Source organism: Schistocerca nitens, chromosome 12 (genome assembly GCF_023898315.1).
Source record: "Schistocerca nitens isolate TAMUIC-IGC-003100 chromosome 12, iqSchNite1.1, whole genome shotgun sequence".
Lineage (NCBI taxonomy): Eukaryota > Metazoa > Arthropoda > Insecta > Orthoptera > Acrididae > Schistocerca > Schistocerca nitens.
In genome coordinates, this window is record NC_064625.1 from 5,896,052 (window position 1) to 5,916,297 (window position 20,246).

Consider the following 20,246-nt stretch of genomic DNA (forward strand, 5'->3'; position numbering starts at 1 on the left):
ATCGTGTAAGAGGCAAGATGACACCCCACAGAGGGAGGGAAGGAGGGAGTCGGGTGAGAAACAGTAAAACTGGAGGCCAAACTATAGTAAATATATAATCCAGGTTATTGCATTAAAGATGCAGAAAATGAAGCACCACACCTCAGTCCAAACATCTCAAATGTTGTAGGAGTACAGGTATGCGTCTGCTAGGTCTGCTCTCGAGCAGCTGACCGATACTGACACGTCGGTAGATATTTGTTGGCCGAGTCTCCCTTTCCTGACTCCTGGACGTCTGGTTATTTTCTGTGTTTTGCTGTCCCTGTTATAATTTGCATCATTCAGCAGGATACTGCACTGGGCTAACTTTGGACTGCACTATTGAAAGCAAACATAAAATGTCACTCTAAAAAACAAACTGACACTTCCCGTTGACACCGAGCATTGAAGAAAACTCGTGATGAGCGGCATTTGTTTGGGCCGACTCGATCTACACGTCTGCAGAGACAAAGCTACAGATATGTACCAAAATGCCAGAGGTGACGACTCTTAGGAGAGGGCATCTTATGTGGCCACAGTTTTCATTTGGCTTCAACAACTACTATGTAAGTGTAATGACAGAGAACAGGGAGGCTACACCAGCTGAGGGATATTGTGAGGACCCCATCTGTGTGCCGTCTGGCAAACTCTGAGCGTATCTCTACTGTTGCAATGTTCTTTTTATTGATAATGTGTTTCAGTATCAGTTTGTTTAGAATACACAGCTAATATTCTAGCCATTTATACAAGAATTAAAGACGTGTGATGCAAGAGAGTTTAATAATACACGTACAGTTTTCTTTTTCTCTGCAGGTAACTGGATGAATACTTTTGGCAGAATAATTGTGGCACTGAAAAATCTGTAAACTGTGAAAAGACAAACTGGCATACAAAATACAATGGAAATTCAGTTGGTACAAAAAATTCACTATCAGTCTCAAAGGTGCAGAACTAAGAACTTTACACTATAAAACAGATTGTCAATACGCAGACGGTTCAGCAAATCGCTCGCGCTTGCGGTACGGATTCTGTGTGGACGTTCACAGACAATAAATGCACAGTGCAGATTTTTTCCATTACAGCTGCAGACAAGGTCACAGTCGTCACCAACACCGGACATTAAACTCTGGCAAAATCACGCAAATTAGCGACGAATCGCATTTAAATGGTGCACTTTCGATAAACGAGTTCCCATCTTCAGACTGAGTGTACTAGTATTGTCACAATGTTAAAAGTAAACAAGTATGCCTCTGGCACAGGCATACACATCTGACAGAGCCACTAGGGGACGAAGAGTGCCACTCTTAGGGTAAGGCGGGGGCTGTCGGGTCTGACATTTCAGTGTCTAACGTTTGTTAGCTTTTAGTATCACCTACATTCTCATACAGGTCACCTGAGAATAGACACTCCTACGGCCTTAACTTTGTGTGCATTTGAGTGTCTGGGTGGTTGTGTGTGTGAGTGAGTGTACATTTACTAGAGAAAGAGCGAGAGCTCAAAAGCTATCGTAAATACAGTTTCTTGTCGTGTATTTCTGTGCACGACACATCACTCAGTTATGGGAGAGAAGTTACCTTTCCTGTATTTCATGTATTATTCCACACAGGAATTTCCACTGTAGTTATAAAACTCCCTTTCGGGAAGATGTCATTTCGTACGTGGTTTATCACTAATAATAAGTGATCGAGACAATGTTTAATTCTCCAGTAAATACACAGTGTTTCTGTATACTTAAAACACTCAGTTTTTCAAGTAAATGCCCAGATTAATTCCCAGAAAATGAGAAAGTGCAGTCGAGAAACACGCTCTCGCAACGGACACGTAGTGCAAAGGAGGAAGAACCTGAGGTGTGTGTAGGAAATGATTAAATATCATACAAAAGGTGAAGCTTCAGGTCGTAGCAGAAGAGACCAAAAAAGGCAATTCTGGCCAGTACAGGAGGTAGTGAAATGATATACAAAATTCTCACATGAGTATTGACAACTCATAGGAAGAGAGAGAGAGAGAGAGAGAGAGAGAGAGAGAGAGAGAGAAGGTGGCTGTGGCGCCGACCAGCTGAGATTCGCAGGGACCGCCCCGAGCCCCGCCCCCCGCCTCCGGCCTGCCGGCTTCAGCCCGTCACGTCGGGCGCCGCCCTCCGCTACGTGCCGCCGCCCGGGGCCTGCCACGCGCAGCTCGCCAGCAGTTCTACCAGCTCGATATCTTCGCTGCCCGCGGCGTACGCGAGGCACGTCCTGCCCTCGTGGTCGACGGCACGGACGTTTGCGTTGTTCTGGAAAGGAGAGCTCGAGTAAACTCGCTGCAGAAACGGTAAAATAAATATCGGGAAAATGCTTCGACAGTGGATAAGGTGAAAAAAGGGAGTCACGTTTACTATTAGTCTCCTCACTTCACATTTCAGAGGATCGAACTCTCATCGACGAACGGATTTATTTCGATTAATAAGGTACGGTTATATTACACAGTTCTTCTACGCACTGAACTACGCAGAGTAGGTCTAGTAAGATTTAAAACATACTGAGAATGTATAAAATGATGATACTGCCAACAGAGAGACGGGGAGAGCACGTGCAGACCTCGACAGAACTGTCGGGTCGTTAGGCTCACGATTCCAAATTGTTTCTTATGCTGTGCAGCTTATGGCACATTTTACCAGTCATATGCACACGTTCTAGCTTTATGAGTAGATATACTAGTGGTTTACATAAGTAATGATGAGTGGGTCCTAGTTGTGACCAGTCTGGTGTGTGGACATATGTAATAGCAGCATCAGTAGCTGTTGTTGTTGTGGTCTTCAGTCCTGAGACTGGTTGGATGCAGCTCTCCATGTTACTCTATCCTGTGCAAGCTGCTTCATCTCCCAGTACTTACTGCAGCCTATATCCTTCTGAATCTGCTTAGTGTATTCATCTCTCGGTCTCCCTCTACGGTTTTTACCCTCCACGCTGCCCTCCAATACTAAACTGGTGATCCCTCGATGTCTCAGAATATGCCCTACCAACCGATCCCTTCTTCTGGTCAAGTTGTGCCACAAACTTCTCTTCTCCCCAATCCTATTCAATACTTCCTCATTAGTTATGTGATCTACCCATCTAATCTTCAGCATTCTTCTGTAGCACCACATTTCGAAAGCTTCTATTCTCTTGTTGTCCAAACTATTTATCGTCCATGTTTCACATCCATACATGGCTACACTCCATACGAATACTTTCAGAAACTACTTCCTGACACTGAAATCTATACTCGATGTTAACAAATTTCTCTTCTTGAGAAACGCTTTCCTTGCCATTGCCAGTCTACATTTTATATCTTCTCTACTTTGACCATCATCAGTTATTTTGCTCCCCAAATAGCAAAACTCCTTTACTATTTTAAGAGTCATTTCCTAATCTAATTCCCTCAGCATCACCCAACTTAATTCGACTACATTCCATTATCCTCGTTTTGCTTTTGTTGATGTTCATCTTATATCCTCCTTTCAAGACGCTATCCATTCAACTGCTCTTCCAAGTCCTTTGCTGTCTCTGACAAAATTACAATGTCATCGGCGAACCTCAAAGTTTTTATTTCTTCTCACACACTAACATTAAAACATACATGATATAGTAAGAAATGGCTGCTGTAACACACAAATTATGACTACTAATAATATAAGCTGACAGATAAGCACTTCAGCTGATGGGGGTATGAACTGTTTGTATGTGGATGGAGCTGTTGGGCTATACAAGTTGGATCCAAAAGCTAGCGAAGTTTTCAGTCTCGTTCACGCATTCGTGAACCTATCGACAACACGATGCCAAAACTTTTGTGTAAAAGAATTTGGATATGTATGAGTTACTTGTTGATGTAAGAGACTTAGCATATTGGTGGTGATGGAGAAAAATCACAAACTCAAATGTTAAGTTTGAAGTTAAGTTTGAATATTGCCTAATTTTTGTTGAAATACTAATATATACCTTTGACAGAAAAGTTGTTATTTATGAAGAGTAATTATTTTATTTATGACTACAAGATTATTTATGTCTAGTTCATCAAGAAGGGTGCTTTGAGAAGATTCATTTTACAAAATTCAACTCAAATGTAGCAAAGAGATTTAGTTGGCTACAACAGATTTTATTTTCGATCAACGATATGTATGCACAATGAAATATATTTCTTGATGGACAAGATAAAACACACTCTAAGGGGAACAGAATGAGTAGGGGGGAGGGGGAGAGAGGAAGGGGGGGGGGGCGAGTTGAAAAGATTACAGAACAACTGTACAATTTATTCAAGAGAACACGCTTCACGAATTGAGCAAATCAGTAACATGTTGATCCATGTTTGGCCTTTATGCAAACAGTTATTCTGCTTGGCACTGATTGATAGAATTTTTGGATGACCTCCTGAGGGATATCACGGCAAACTCTGTCCGACTGCTGAGTCGGATTGTCAAAATCCTGAGATAGTTGGACCCCCTGGCCATAATACTCCAAACATTCTCAACTGGGGAGAGATCTGGCGCACTTCCTGGCCGAGGTGGGGTTTGGCAGGCACGAAGGCAAGCACTGAAACCTCTTGCGATGTGCAGGCAGGCATTAACTTGCCGAAATGTAAACCCGGGACGGCTCGCCGTGAAGGGCAACAAAATGGAGTGCAGACTGTCGTTAACGTGCCGCCGTGATGTAAAGGTGCCGCAGATGACGACCGACGGGTTCTCCGTACGAAAAGTAACGGCACCACAGACCGTCGGGCTGTACGGCAGGCGACAGTCAGATCGGTATACCACTGCTGCCCGGGCACGTTCGAATGCACCTTCGGCCCGGAACCTCACCGACCGGTCTCGGATTGTCTTCACCGACGAGCCCCGCTGCCTAGTGAGGGACGGACCTAGAGTGCCCCGAAGAACAGTCGCTCGCCACACGGCTCGATCGTCACGGGTGGTGGTCTGCAGTGCCATTTCTTATCGTAGCAGGACCCCTTCGGTCGTCATCCGCGGGACCCTTACACGGGCACATCACACCGACGATATTCTACGCCTCATTTTGTCGCCCTTCGTGGCGAGGCAGCCCGATCTTACATTTCGGCAAGATAATGACCACCCACCTGTGGAGAGTTTCTACTGCTCGTGTCAGTGCTCGTCAAACCCGACCTCGGCCAGCTAGGTCACCAGATTTCTTCACAATTGAGAATTTTTGGAGCACTGTGCGTAGGGCCCTCCGACCGACTCAGAATTTTGAAAGAATTGGGCACGATATCCCTCAGGAAGAATCGATCAGTGCCGAGCCAAATAACTGCTTGCATAATCCGATATTTGGGACACTGTAGTTATTTGTTTGTTTGTACACGTAAATTACATCTGACGATTTCCATCCCATTTGGATAATTCCTCTGTGGTGTGGCATTCTTTTTGCGTTAGAGTGCAAACATTACATTTTTACGGTAGTGGCACTGTCATTGTGTTTCAATAAAATTATTAATTCTCAGAGAATATGGCACCATTTGGGATGGGACAGAAGTGCCACTAGAGTGTGAGAGTGAAATGACACTTTCTTAAACTATGACCTCTACTTGCAATAAGGAAAAAATCTGTTGCCTTTGAAATATATCAAAATGAGCAACAAAAATCCACGACCAATAATGATTCTTTGTCAATGAAAACAAAACACCTCTGGTGCAACACTCTCTTAAACTACAATATACTTTAGACAGAAAAGATCCAGGCACTAGTTATAACAAGTGTAGGATCACCTAGAACAGGCTTAAATATAACAATCCAATAAATAAAAGACATAGAAAAGAAAAGGATCTGGGGAGCAAAATACAAAACAAACAAACAAAAACCATCTGAACGAGTATTCCATCACTGACGAAGAGAGGGCAGCCAGGATGGAGAGAATGGAACCCCAGAGATTGCGACACTACATGCATGATGTTTTGCCATTATGTTGGCACATGTGCTAGTAGATGTGAGTTGACTGTATGCAGTCATTTGAAGCATTTGTGGTGCTTGTGATGTTAAAAATAAAAGAAGGTTTAACCGTGACCAAAATTCATTTGCGGCTTTTAAATTTGTATTACGGCTCTTCACCTTCAATTTCTTCTGTGAAGAATCGTGTAGCCGAGTTTAAACGCGGCCACAAACACGTCCGAGATGATCCACGTAGAGGACTAAAAAAAGTTGTACAGAACTGATGACGCTCTAATGATATCAAAGGAATGTGTCGGTTACATCTTGCGACAGGAACTGAACGCGAGAGAGCTTCGTGAAAGATAGGTGCCACGTGTGCTCGCTGCACAAATGCATTCACACAATACTTTCTGGAAAGTACTCGGTGAATTTTAGGAAAAACAGTAGTGTCGTTTCTGTCAATACGTAACAGTGAATGAAACTTGGGTTCACCACTACACACCCAAATAGAAACAGCAGTCTATCCAGTGGACAGAAGTCAGTTCTTCAGCATTACAGAAGGCAAGGACGGTGCCACCGGTGGGGAAGATCGTAGAATTGGTGTTCTGGGATGTGAAAGGAATTTTTTTGACTGGATATTTTGAAAACACCATAACTGTAAAATGCTACTCTCAACTTCTAATGAAACTAGGTGCAACCATTTGTGAAAAGAGACCCAGCTTAAAGAAGGAAAGAATCATCTTCTATCACGACAATGCACCTGCACACAAAAGTATCTTGGCAAAGGGGAAACTAAGGGATTTGCACTATAAAGTGCTGGAACATCCACCCTATTCCCCAGATTTGGCTCCCTCGGACTCCCCTATTCTCAAAACTAGAATTTCCTTGCCGGTCGGCACTTTTTGTCCGATCGAGAAGCCACTGTGGCTGTAGATGAGTACTTTGCAGCAATTCTGAAGGGACAGTACAGGGAGGGGATCATGTAATTGGAATACCACCCAATGAAATGTGGAGATTATGTGGAAAAATACAACTTCTTTGAAAGCATAATTAGTCTTTTTCACTGCCAGGTTCAAAACTTTCAGACCACCCTATTAGATTAGTTGAACATTTTAATGATAATTGGGCACCTGGAACACGACATCTCGAGACTTGAGAGCTGCACTAGTGACACCTACACATAAAAAGGAGAGAAAGGTATCTGGAAAAATTCATTACTGTCTGCAGCTACTAAAGTATGGGCTACAGTCCTTAAAGGAAAATTATGAAATAAAGTAGAACAAAAGCTCGGAGAACAGCAACATAGGTTTATGAAGCGACATTTTTGTCAACACACACACCAGCTGCATTAATTTCGCCGAAATGAAATTAATAGCTCGATTATGGTGAAATCGACAAAGGTGCAATGACAAGAAATCACAGTGGTAAAAATTGCCCAGACTTGCTGCAATTAAAATTTTTTGGAAAAAAAGAAGAGGAAACTGTAGGGGGCACTGACTGTTCGTGTCAGTTCTAAAAGGGTACTCGGGTGGCCTAACCGACACTGTCAACCGCTCGAGATGGGTTCAAATACTGGTCTGGCACAAATCTACATTTGTTACGACGTGTTCGCAGGTTCAATTCATTTACCGAATGTATATTAATTCATCTTAATATGAGGACCATTCCGAAAGAAGTGCCCCCTATTTTTTTTGTGGTGACTTTGGATGTCCGTGCCAGATGTCACTGCTCGGGCCTTCCTCTTTCATCTGCGGGTGAAGCACCGGCGAGTGGTTCCATTGCACGAGTGTTCCGAAATGGAGTCCGATACGGACGTGCGTATAAAACGGCAGTGTGTGATTTAATTCTTCACTGTCGAAGAAATTGCACCGATCGAAATCTGTCGACGCTCGCTAAAGGTGTACAGAGACAATACGACAGATGTGAGCAATGTGAGGTGACGGGTACGGCATTTTCGAGGTGGTCAAAAGAGTGCACACGACAAGCCACAGCCGAGTCGATCTGAACAGCTGCCATCCCTCGCAACGAAGAGCGTCTCGATCGACTCGTCTGTGCCGATTGGCAGATAACGACTGGAGAATTGTGTGCAAAGCTGAATTCTAGTTGTAATGTCTCGGAAACAATGTCAGAACATCTCAGTTATCGCAAAGTCTGTGCGAAGTGGGTCCCGCGGATGTTTACAGGAGAAAAAAAAATTCATCGAACGGAAATTTGTCGGGACCTGTCGGTGCTGACAATTTTCTGAACATCATCATCACTATAGACGAGATGTGGTGTCACAACCACGAGTTACACAGCTCGTGAAAATGGAGACACGAAAATTCTCCGTCCGAGAAGAAATTCGAGACACGGCCATCTGCGGGCAAAGTGATGTGCACAGTCTTCCAGGATAGCCAGTGTTGTGGTTCTTTCGAATGTTCTGGAGCCCGGAGAAACTGTCAATTCAACAAGCTACAATACGACACTGACTACTTTCACCTACAGCGCGATAATGCCGGGTCTCACACCAGTTTCACGACCGTGCAATTCGTTGCAAAATTTTGCTGGACTGTCTTACGACATCCACCGTACAGTCCAGATTTAGCACCTTCGAACTTCCATCTCTTTGAGCCTCCGAAAGATGGATCGTGTGGAGAATTTTTCAAGCGCGGCATGCAGACTCTGGTTCATCGTTGGCAAAAATGCACAACAAATAGTGGTGAGTATGTGGAAAAATGACAGTCTGTCACTGAAATATTGCTCTACTTAGCTGTGGTGTTGTAATTTATGTATAAAAATAGGAGGCATTACTTCCAGAATGACCTCATAGTAAATCGTGCTAATGTGCTACACTCCTTAATGTAGCAACCCTAGCATAGGATACTCATATACAGTACGAGTCATCTGCTCCTACTGGTGAGTTTTATGCAAACGGCGAGACCTTCTAAAACCACATTCGACATTTTCGTATTCTCTCACTTACTATGTGCAGACTGTTAGTCTCACAGAAAAAGGAAACAGGACCTTTTTGTAGGAAATTCAATGTAGTATATTTTGTACTGGGATATGTTTTCACTGCATCAGGATGCATTTCCACTGGAGGCCATGGTTTTTCAGTTATTCAAGAAAAACACACTTGAAAGTGACTTTTGTATGTTTTTCTAGAATGATTTGAGAACTACATCCTCTAGCGAAAATGTGTACCAACACAAAATTTAACTACCGTATTTACTCGAATCTAAGCCGCACTTTTTTCCTGTTTTTGTAATCCAAAAAACCGCCTGTGGCTTAGAATCGGGTGCGAAGTAAGCGGAAGTTCTGAAAAATGTTGGTAGGTGCTGCCACAACTAATTTCTGCCGTCGAATATATGTAGCGCTACACAGGCGTGCTTTGCAGGCACAAAGATAAATACTGGTGCCAAAACCTCTGTGTCAATAAATAAATTTAAAAAAAAAAAGGTGGAAGACGAGCTTTTTTCTCCGCCCCGAGTTTCGACCACTGCATTTACATACATTATCCGACGAAGTAAATACAAATTCCGTATTGTTCATCGTCGAATGTAGCAGCATTTCAATGTACTACGAAAATCCGACTGGCAAGACTGTTTGGGATGTTTGTCAATATGGCCAACTCTACGTTCTGAATTTTTTCCTACCTGTGAGAAGAGATGGTTGCTAATAGGAACTTTTATGAATTGTGAATCACATGCAGTATTCTCTTCACCATAAGAATAATACGAATATAAACATTTTGCCATGTATTCTTTCGTGTTTGCTGCTATCTCATTTAAATCCTGTCTCCCTAATACACTACGAAACTAGAGTGAGATAACAGCAAACGCGGAAGAATACACATATCGTGTCATGTTTATATCCGTATTATTCTTATGCCTAATAGTGATACAGTCAGAAATGAAGCACGGCAATTGACTAGATTTTTAAATCTGAGATTACTAATTTCTGTGCAGAATGTAATGTACTAAAGAGGCGTCTGCAAAGATTTTCAAACGGAGAAAAATTTTCGTTAAACTCTCGTTCAGAACATCTTCTATCATACGCAGTCTATTATTTGGTACTTGTTGATCAATACGGTATCAGAGAAAGCAGCAGTCTATGTAACAACAAATAGCCGTCTCTTGCCACTGTTTCGCTAATGAGACGATTCTCCTCTCACTCTTTTTTTACTTGTAAGCAGAGGTAGCGCGCACACAAAAGCAAGCCGTGCCGCGAGCGGCGACAGGCCGTAAACACTCATTATCAGAATACGACATACAATGCACGACACAGTACAGTAATGCATTTTCAGCTTAGAGAGACATAAACACCTATAACAAAGAGAACGGCACTTATCAGATCAAAGAAAAATAAGCAATCGATTGAATACAATGCACGACACAGTACAGTAATGCATTTTCAGCTTAGAGAGACATAAACACCTATAACAAAGAGAACGGCACTTATCAGATCAAAGAAAAATAAGCAATCGATTCAAACCAGACGAAGCATGTGAAAAAGGAAGGGTACCCGTGCCTGACGCATAGCAATGGCTACCTGGTAAAGTTTAACTGCTAAGCTTACGGACTCGAACCAAACTACTGTAGTTGTATCGTCATTCATTCGACCTAAATTGTGTCTCATATTACAATGGATCAACTTTGTTTCGATTTGGAGGTGCGGCCGAAAGTTTTTCTCTCCCCTCGAATTTCGAGTCTCAAATTTCAGGTGCGGCTTAGATTCGGGAAAATTTTTTTTCCATAATTTCGAGTCTCATTTTTCAGGTGCGGCTTAGATTTGGGTGCGGCTTAGATTCGAGTAAATACGGTACATTAAATTTCCTAGAGAAAGGTGGCATACGTTGCTCCTGTAGGACCAACAAAGCTTGCACATGGTATTTGAAGGCTTTGTGGGTTGTATAAAATCCATCTGTAGGGGAAAATTAATCACCTTGTTCCAAAATGATTTATGTGATTTCACATGACAGTATCTTCTACGTGAATGAAGCTAGGAACTTAATAGGAGTTTTAACTTGTGTATCAAAACTAAAAGTTCACCTCAGCTCCAATTGTAAGCTGTCGGTTTGTACGATTACCGGCAGGAGTCTCATTTGTGCAACTCACTCACTTGTTAGGAATCATTTATGTGGATATTTTGGAGATCTGACTTTTTCTGCAACTGTGAGAACATGTCAAAAATGTGAGGATGAAGTCCTTCACAAAGGCACTGTGGTATAATACATTCTCGGACTTATTGCAGCATCAGTTCAGGGTTAAACTTGATGCAGACGATGGGGGTAATTGTCGAAAGCTCGAGGTTTTACCCCGAAATGACATGGCAAGAAATCCAAAAATGTTTTACAAATACTGAAAATATAATTTTTGAATATAATGGAGCACTGTCGTACTGGTAATAGCAAGTAAGAGCATTCTTCAACAACAAGCTGTCTCAACATTGGATCGGTCATAATGCACCATTGGGCTCAGGGAGTGCCTGATCTCCAGACTGCAATGTCTGTTCCTGACAGTTAATGTGTAACTTGACTCAGTCCACATCTTTCACAGCTCTCCTCCACTGACGGAACTGATCAGACACGATGTGTGAATGGAAAACTGCACTCGTTCCTTTATTATTTTGTGCAGCCCTGCAATGCGTACAGATAGTAAAATAGTAAGGTGGTGAGAAATACAAAGAAGTAGCAATGTCCAGATAGATACAGTTCTCTTTACGGATGATGCAAGCATTATAATCAAGCTTAGCTGTAAAACTTCAACAGGTGAAAAAGTAAATAAAATTTTCTTGAAAATTAATTACTGGTTTTCTGCTAATGGACTGTCACTGAACTTATATACAACACAATACATGCAATTCAATACTGCACAAAGCCCAATCGTCATCATCATCTTGAGCAGTTTCCAGTCCCAGGCTGGGTCTGTCTGGCACATAAGCCTCGCCATCATTCTATTTTCACCCCGGTCCAGTCGTCGCCTCTTTTTTTCGACACACACCGCCACACCTTTCAGCCATTTGTCCCTCGGTCTTCCTCTCGGTCGTTTTCTTCGCATCTCGACTTCGCGTGTCTTCTCGAGAATCCTCTTATTTTCCATTCTCCTTAAGTGCTCGTACCATCTTAGCCTTGCTATTGCTATCCTGCTCTGTACAATTTGCTCTTTCACTATTTCCTTTACCCTGTCTTTTCTCATCTGGACCCTCCTTGCTAATCCTATCTTGCTTGGAAGGAGCTTCACTTCCACAAGCTTGTAATCTGCTTACATCTCTTTTCTTCATTATCAATGTTTCAGATGCATAGGTCAGTAATGGAATGCAGTAATTTCTATATATTACTTCTTTACTTTTTTGTGGGACGTCTTTGTTCCAAAGAAGGCTCCTAACACTTTGCAGGAATGCTTCTGCCTGTCTGCAACATTCTCTCTGATTCCTCTCTCATTTTTTCCATCTTCCTCCATCACACTTTCCACATACTTGATGCTTTCCACCTTCTTCTACTGCTCACCTCCAATCCTTATTCTGCTAGTTTGTCTATCTTTCTTTCTAGATTTAACCAAGATTTCACATTTGTTTACATTAAATTCCATTCCATATTGTCTCACAGTTTCTTCCCAACCACACCATTTAAAAAATGTGTGACAGTTGTAATATATCAGAATGAGACTCGTTTAGTTTACTACTCGGTACAATCCTCCAGTTAACTACTAACTGATCCAGAGCTATGAACACTGCAATTTCACAAACTTACCATCAATGCTTTATTATTCAGCACTCAATTTTGTAATGGAGTGTAAAAACTTAACTGAATTTGTAAAACATGTTATTTTTATTCTAAATTTGTATTCTGTTAAAAAATATCACGAGCCCCATTGTACTCTATCCTAGAATATTACTCTCCTACATTAATACTATCATACAGTGACGACCTGTTCACAGTATGATGCTTACTTTTATACACACTCTGTCTGATCATTCTGTAGTATGTTCTTTATACACTAACAAACAAGAAGTTTTACTTAAGGAGTTATAACAAGAGATGATGCATTTTAATACCAAATGACTATATATGCTCTAGCTGTAGATAGTGGCTGGTAATGCCTGAAACTGCCCTGGAAAAAACAAATAAAAAAATAAAAAAATAATAAAAAATAAATAAATAACTAAAAATCAAAAATAATAATAATAATACGGTCAGCTTTCGTCAACACTTTTATGTCCCAAATAACCGTCACATATGTCAAATCTGCAGAGAGCCCGAGCATCGAAGGTTTTCAACAACACTAGACTCACCCAGACGAGGAGCTGCGCGACGGCGAGGTTTCTGGTGGCACAGGCGAGGTGCAGCGGCGTGCGTAGGTCCCGCGCGCTCACTGTCGCGTTCACCTGGTCCGGCGTCGCGTGCGCCAGCAGCAGCGCCAGCGTCTTTATGTCGCTCCTGCGGGCAAGGTCACACTGTGCGGAATGTCGTGTCACTAAATTCTCAATCAGTACAGTGTCTTCTGTTAAAACATTTGCACCGAGAGGCTGCGGTCACTGCCTAATACTGTACACTCACGTTTCGGCCCTAGGTGCAACACTCACAACTGAGTGGAAAGAGCAAGTTGCTCCGTATCTGTAGGTGAACTGTGGCTGCATACGAGGCACCCTAATCTGTCACACGGTGTATAATGCCTCTGTCTGAAAAGCAACACTGTCAGGGCGATAAGGTATCTAACCGTCTTCCAAAGGGAAGAGAGATACAGCTAAAATGTTTGGTGTACAGGACAATACTGCAGTAAGGAAATGGAACAAGCCCTGCATCCACTAATGAGAAACAAGGACCACCAACAGGAAAACTTTTTCTTCCCTCCGTTAACAAGATTACTGATCGAATCGAGAAGCTTTCGTGAAAAAATTTCTACTGTTTCAGTCATTATATATTAACATTCATTATCAAATATATGTTTTGGCAGCATGCTGCGATCATCAGGAGCATTACAGTTACACGTACATTATATTAATCTGAAGGATAATGAGGGTTATTTGCTGGATCCGTATAACATAGGTAAATTTTATGTCAAAAATGATCAGTCAAACATGGGATTAAAACAATTCTCAAAGTGACAGAGTAAATATTTGAATTTTTTAAATCTGTAAAAGATGCAAGTCATACACTGACTACAGCTGGTGTGTAAAATTCTGAACAGTTATGGTCAAGTGTATATTGGAGCCACAAAAAGGAGAACCGATACCTGTCTAGCCAAACACAAGAGGAAATGTCAGTTTGGGTAAACTTTACAAGACGGCACCGCAAATAAAATTTTACAAGAGTAACATTTTAGCAAAGACGGTGCATTATAGAGTGCTCGGTCGGTTTTGGGAGAGGGGCCCAAACAGCGAGGTTACCAGTCCCGTCGGATTAGGAAAGGACGGGAACGTAAGTCAAAGGAACCATTCCGGCATTTGCCTGAAGCAATTTAGGAAAATCACAGAAAACCTAAATCGGGATCGCCGGATGCACGTTTCAACCGTCGTCCTCCCGAATGCGAGTGTAGTGTGCTGACCACTGCACCACTTCGCTCGGTGATGCATTTTTGAGCCAGCCTCTACAGAGATGCAATACAAATTTATAAACGGCAAAATAATTTTAATGGGGAAAGGAGAGAATTAAATAAAATAGGAATGGCAATTGTTCTGCATAAATGGGAATTCTTACAAACGATTATTTGTAATCGATAATGTCACGTGTCAGAGAGAATCGTATCAATATTAACCTCAGACTTTCTGCAGATAATGCAGTTATAGATAATGAAGTACTGTCTGAAAGAAGCTGCATAAATATTCAGTCAGAGCTTAGTAAGATTTCACAGTGGTGCAAAGATTGCCAATTTATCTCAAATATTCAGAAATGTAAAACTGTGCACTTTACAAAATGAATGAAAACTCTAAGTTATAATATCAGTGAGTCACAATTGGAATTGGCCAACTCACGCAAATACCTGGGTATAACACTTTTTACGGGTACGAAATGGAACAGTTACGTAGGGTCAGTCGTGGGTAAAGCAGGTAGCAGCTTTCAGTCTATTGGTAGAATACTAAGGAAATGCAATCGGTCTCATTCTTTCCACACTCCATAAGTGAATGGAACTGGAAGAAATCCTAATAACTGGTACAATGGGATGTACCCTCTGTCGTGCACTTACGTCGATTTGCAGAGCACGGATGCAAATATAAATCAGATGACGAACTGAGGTGCCCTGTATACACGTCATAACTCCCCTAAAGGCTGGGATTCAGTGAGGTTTCAGCTCAGTGGTCAGTATTTCATATCTTAAAATGTAATTGGATAGATAAAAATCTACTCACCGAACAGTAGCAAGAGAACACACACGAAGAAGGTATTACCCCTCTTCCTTCACCTTCAACCCTTCTACTAGAAGAAAGATCCACCGATTCCGAAAGTTCACGAACAGTAATACATTTTATAGGTGTGTTCTCCTTCCGGCTGCTCGGTGATTAGATTTTTTGTCTCTCCAATTACATTATATTTTGAAAAATTGACTATTTTTGCTGATACATCTACGTGTTATCTATTCTGTGCACATAATCGCCACAAATAACGGGACTATGTTTTTTGCGCTAGGTTCTTACTGATTTTGTTGTTATTTTACTCGTAAGCCCAAGGACCGGTTCGAAGAAGCTTTCAGTGGTAGTCCGTACTGCGCAAGCCTCTCCGTATCTGGATAACTATCGCAGCTTACATCCTTCTGAACCTGCTTGCACTGAGATGACAAAAGTCAGAGGACAGAGACTTGCTTGTAGAACTGTGTTCACAAGGCATAAAAGGACAGAGCGTCGGTGTAGCTGACATTTGTACTCAGGGGATTCACGAGAAAGGGTTTCCGACACGATTATTCCCGCACGACAGGAATTGACAGACTTCGAACACAGAAGGGTAATTGGAGCTAGACACGTGGGACATTCCGTTTCGGACACCGTTAGGAAATTCAGTATTCTGTGAACCGCAGTGTCGAGGATGTGCTGAGAATACCGAGTTTCGGGCATCACCTCTCATTACTGACGACACAGTGGCTGAAGACCTTCACTCGACAACCGAGGGCGGCGGCATTTGCGAAGAGTTGTCAGTTCCGACAGACGAGCAACCCGTGTGAGATAACCACAAAAATCGACGTGGGATGTACGACGAACGTATCCGTCAGGACAGTGACGCAAAACTCGGCGTAAGTGGGCCAGGGCAGCAGACGGCTGACGCGAGTGTCTCTGCCGAGAGCACAACGTCACCTGTAGCGTCTTTCGTGGGCTCGTGACCGTATCGGCTAGACTCTAGACGACTGAAAAACTGTGGCCCGGTAAAATTGAGTCCCAAATTCGGTCGTTAAGGGCCGACGGTAGGGTTCGAATGTGGCACAGATGCCACAAAAGCTCGGACTGAAGTTTTAATTTGACTGAACGGTTTGGCTACCCAGATCGCCTGACAAGAATCCCGTCGGACATTTGTGGGACACAAATGGAGTGTCAGTTTGTGCACACGAACCTGCACCGACACCAGCTCCCAATTACGTACGGCTATAGAGGCAGCGGGGCTCAATATTTGTGCAGGGGACTTCCGATTACTTGCCGTCGAGCTGCTGCACTACGCCAGGCAAAAGGAAGTCCGACACGATATTAGGAGGTATCCCGTGACTTTTGTTCCTCAGTTTACCGTAATGAAGCCTCGGGCTCCTCCTCTACAATTTATACCCTCCACATTTCCCTCCATTACCAAAGTGACGATTCCTTCATGCCTCAGGTTGTCCCCTCACGAGGGATCACTTCTTTCAGTCAAGCTGTGCCACAGATTTCTTTATTCCCCAGTTTGATTCAGTACCCCCTCATTAGTTACTAGATTTCCCCACTCAATCTTCAGCATTTTTCTGGAGCATCACATTTCCAATCCAACATTTTATATTTGTTGTGCAAATTTATTCTGTGGTACATAATACTGTCTCGGATTTTACGTTTATTCTTTCTCGATAAATGTAAGTTCGGTCTCGATCTTGTTCCGATGGTGTGGACAGTGCTTCTGGTACGGTAATTTAGTTTACTTTTGATGTGCGTAACCGACTGATAAATGTACTCCCACAGTGTAGGCAAAGTGTTCAATGTTTCGAGCAGTTCTTTACAGTGTGTCTGATTATTATATTTAGTTATTATTCTTCAGACTGTAGTTTGCAAAATGAGCTGTGATTTTATCTATTTGTTTGCAGAAAGGAATTCTGCAGTTAAGAACAGAGTTTGCGAATGAGTAGTATTTAACTAAGAGGCACTGGCTGTCACACCGATGACAGGCGTGCAAGGGTGTAACATTCTGTTTGTAAGTCCTTTGTGTGTTCACACCACTTCAAATGAGAAGCAATATTCATTCCAGGAAATTCTGTGTTTATTACAGTCTATAGATGTACCATCTATAACGTATCTGTTTTGATCTCTTTGTAAATATGGTCCTGTTACCTTATCTATGGTTATTGGAACAGTTTTTGCAGCAGTAAAAGGAAAAGGATAGACTGCCACATATAGTTGCAGGTAGGCACAATGAAAAGAATGTTACACTTTAGCTTTCGGCCAAAGCCTTCTCGAGAAAAAGAAAAAATACAAACAAACAAGTGCGCACGCGTGCGCACGCATATATATATAAGAGGGAAACATTCCACGTGGGAAAAATATATCTAAAAACAAAGATGATGTGACTTACCGAACGAAAGCGCTGGCAGGTCGATAGACACACAAACAAACACAAACACACACACAAAATTCAAGCTTTCGCAACAAACTGTTGCCTCATCAGGAAAGAGGGAAGGAGAGGGAAAGACGAAAGTATGTGGGTTTTAAGGGAGAGGGTAAGGAGTCATTCCAATCCCGGGAGTGGAAAGACTTACCTTTGGGGGAAAAAAGGACAGGTATACACTCGCACGCACACACATATCCATCCACACATATACAGACACAAGCAGACAGCTAATCTTATGTCTGCTTGTGTCATATACAGACACAAGCAGACAGCTAATTTTATGTCTGCTTGTGTCTGTATATGTGTGGATGGATATGTGTGTGTGTGCGAGTGTATACCCGTCCTTTTTTCCCCCTAAGGTAAGTCTTTCCGCTCCCGGGATTGGAATGACTCCTTACCCTCTCCCTTAAAACCCACATCCTTTCGTCTTTCCCTCTCCTTCCCTCTTTCCTGATGAGGCAACAATTTGTTGCGAAAGCTTGAATTTTGTGTGTATGTTTGTGTTTGTTTGAGTGTCTGTCGACCTGCCAGCATATATATATATATGGTAGCATGCAGATACTGGTCTGTGTGGGGCGAGGCTAGCCACTCGTAGTGCCCACAGAAATCTTTGGGGCACTGGGATATGAGCCATAAGGCAAGGGGTGGAGAAAGGATAGACAAGGCTATTCCTCAGGTTCAGTAAGTGGCAGAATACCAGTGTGGCAAGGCTCGGAAGGCTGGTGGGTAGGATGTTCCTCATTTCAGGGCGGGACGAGAAGCAGTAAAAAGCCTGGTGGAGAATGTGATTCAGCTGCTCTGGTCCCGGGTGATACGGAGTCACGAGGGGAGTGCTCCTTTGTGGCTGAAGGGTGCGTGCATATGAGGTGGTAGGGGACTACAGTGACAATATCCTTGTCCATCTCTGTTGCACCCCTGTTCCCAACACCTCGCCTCACGGCTCGTATCCCTGCGACAGACCTATATGCGAGACTTGTCCCATAAATCTTCTACCACCATCTCCTCCAGTCCTGTCACGGGTGTCTCCTATTCCGTCAGAGCCACGCCTACTTGTGAAAACAGTCATGTGGTCTACAAACTGAGCCTGCAACCACTCTGCCACTTTTTACATAGGCACAACAACTGAGGAGCTGTCTGCCCACACAAGTGCCACCGACAAACTGGGGCCTAGAGGCAGGTGGACCGTCCAGTTCCTGAGCGACATTCTCCACTTCAGTGACTGCTTCACAGCCTGTGCTATCCGGATCTGTCCGCCAACACCAGATTTTCTGAATTTCACAGGTGGGAACTCTTCCTGCATTACATCGTAAGTACCCCAACGACCCTGGCCTCACCCTTTGCTAGTCGCTTTCCTGTCCCTACCTATCCCATTCCCTGCCCCTGAGCGCTAAATAACTTTCTATTCCAGCAACACAGCCACTGGCCTTTTTCCCCTCCTCTACTTCTCTCCTTTTTGCCCCCCACCCCCAAACATTCTGACTGCATCTAGCAGCTATACCCTCTCCCTACCTTGACCCTGTATGCTTCCACAAGCAGAACTCCTTCATTTTCATGGAGGAGATAAGAAGACTTGCACAATGGGACATATGTGCAGAAGTTGGTGGGGATCACAGGGATAAATGTAATAATACTGTATCAACAGCAGTTATTTTTATATTGTTTTATTAGGCAACCAGTTTTGACATTCCAATTACAACACCTTTAGGCCTGTTGCACGAATTCGTATTCAGTTCTGTAGATATTCAAACTTCGTGAGCACGTGTGCTCTTCACACAAGTAATAGCTGTCACATGTGTGAAGAGCATATGTGCTCGTGAAGTTCAGATATCTATGTAACCGTATAGAATATTGGTGCCTCACCTTATTATACTCGTGCGAGTAGTACTCAGTGTCACTCGTGTTCTACCGTATCTTCCTCCGCCGTCGGCGTTGTCGTCGTTACCGTGAGACACCATTATACCGAGAGGAAAGGCGTGTTGATCTTAGAGCGTGAGATATGATGACCTTAAGCCATTGACAACACACAACGGTCACGGTAGCACCTGATGCCAAAATAGCTGCAGTAGTTAAGATCTACGAACTATCCCCTCTTGACCGGGTCCCCAAAACTTAACTCGTAACGAGATCCCTTCAAAGCAAATTTTCATAACGATCGTCTATAAAGGCTTCGTACCATGAGAAGAAATGTTACAGTTTATGGAATAATAACAGATACGACCAAACTGTCTTGTTTCGTCTGTTTTATTTAACATAACTTCGTTCACAGTTTCATTTCACATTCACCACTCATTCACCGAAACCCTTTGATGAACAGTTTCGGCTGCTTGACACCAACAGTCAATGATAATGATACAGCTTTTCTCCTTTTTATAAACTGAAGCCCGCTCTCCGCGGTATAATTAAAAAAATACGGTCTGAATACCGCGTTCCTAGTGAGATGCGAATAGACTTATCCCGGAATTGACCACCCTGTAGGTGTACTCAGTTTAATGACCACACTTCGCTATCCGCGATTTCGCGTAACTGAATATCCATTTGTTAGTCTGATTATACACTGTAGCTATTTAAAATTCGCCCCTATACTTTTAA

The 20,246-nt window shown here is 42.8% G+C and overlaps 1 protein-coding gene across 1 annotated transcript in view; it reads right to left on the bottom strand.

Moving 5' to 3' along the window:
* Positions 1-779: 779 nt before the first annotated feature.
* The window catches only part of LOC126215305 (centaurin-gamma-1A), a 319,380-nt gene continuing 299,913 nt past the window's right edge, over positions 780-20,246 (bottom strand). Inside the window, exons 15-16 of the mRNA XM_049941987.1 lie at positions 13,181-13,325; positions 780-2,290 (exon numbers count right to left, since the gene is read on the bottom strand). Coding sequence (XP_049797944.1) covers positions 2,159-2,290; positions 13,181-13,325 — 277 coding nt within the window. The 3' untranslated portion in view covers positions 780-2,158. The remainder of the gene's footprint in view (positions 2,291-13,180; positions 13,326-20,246) is intronic.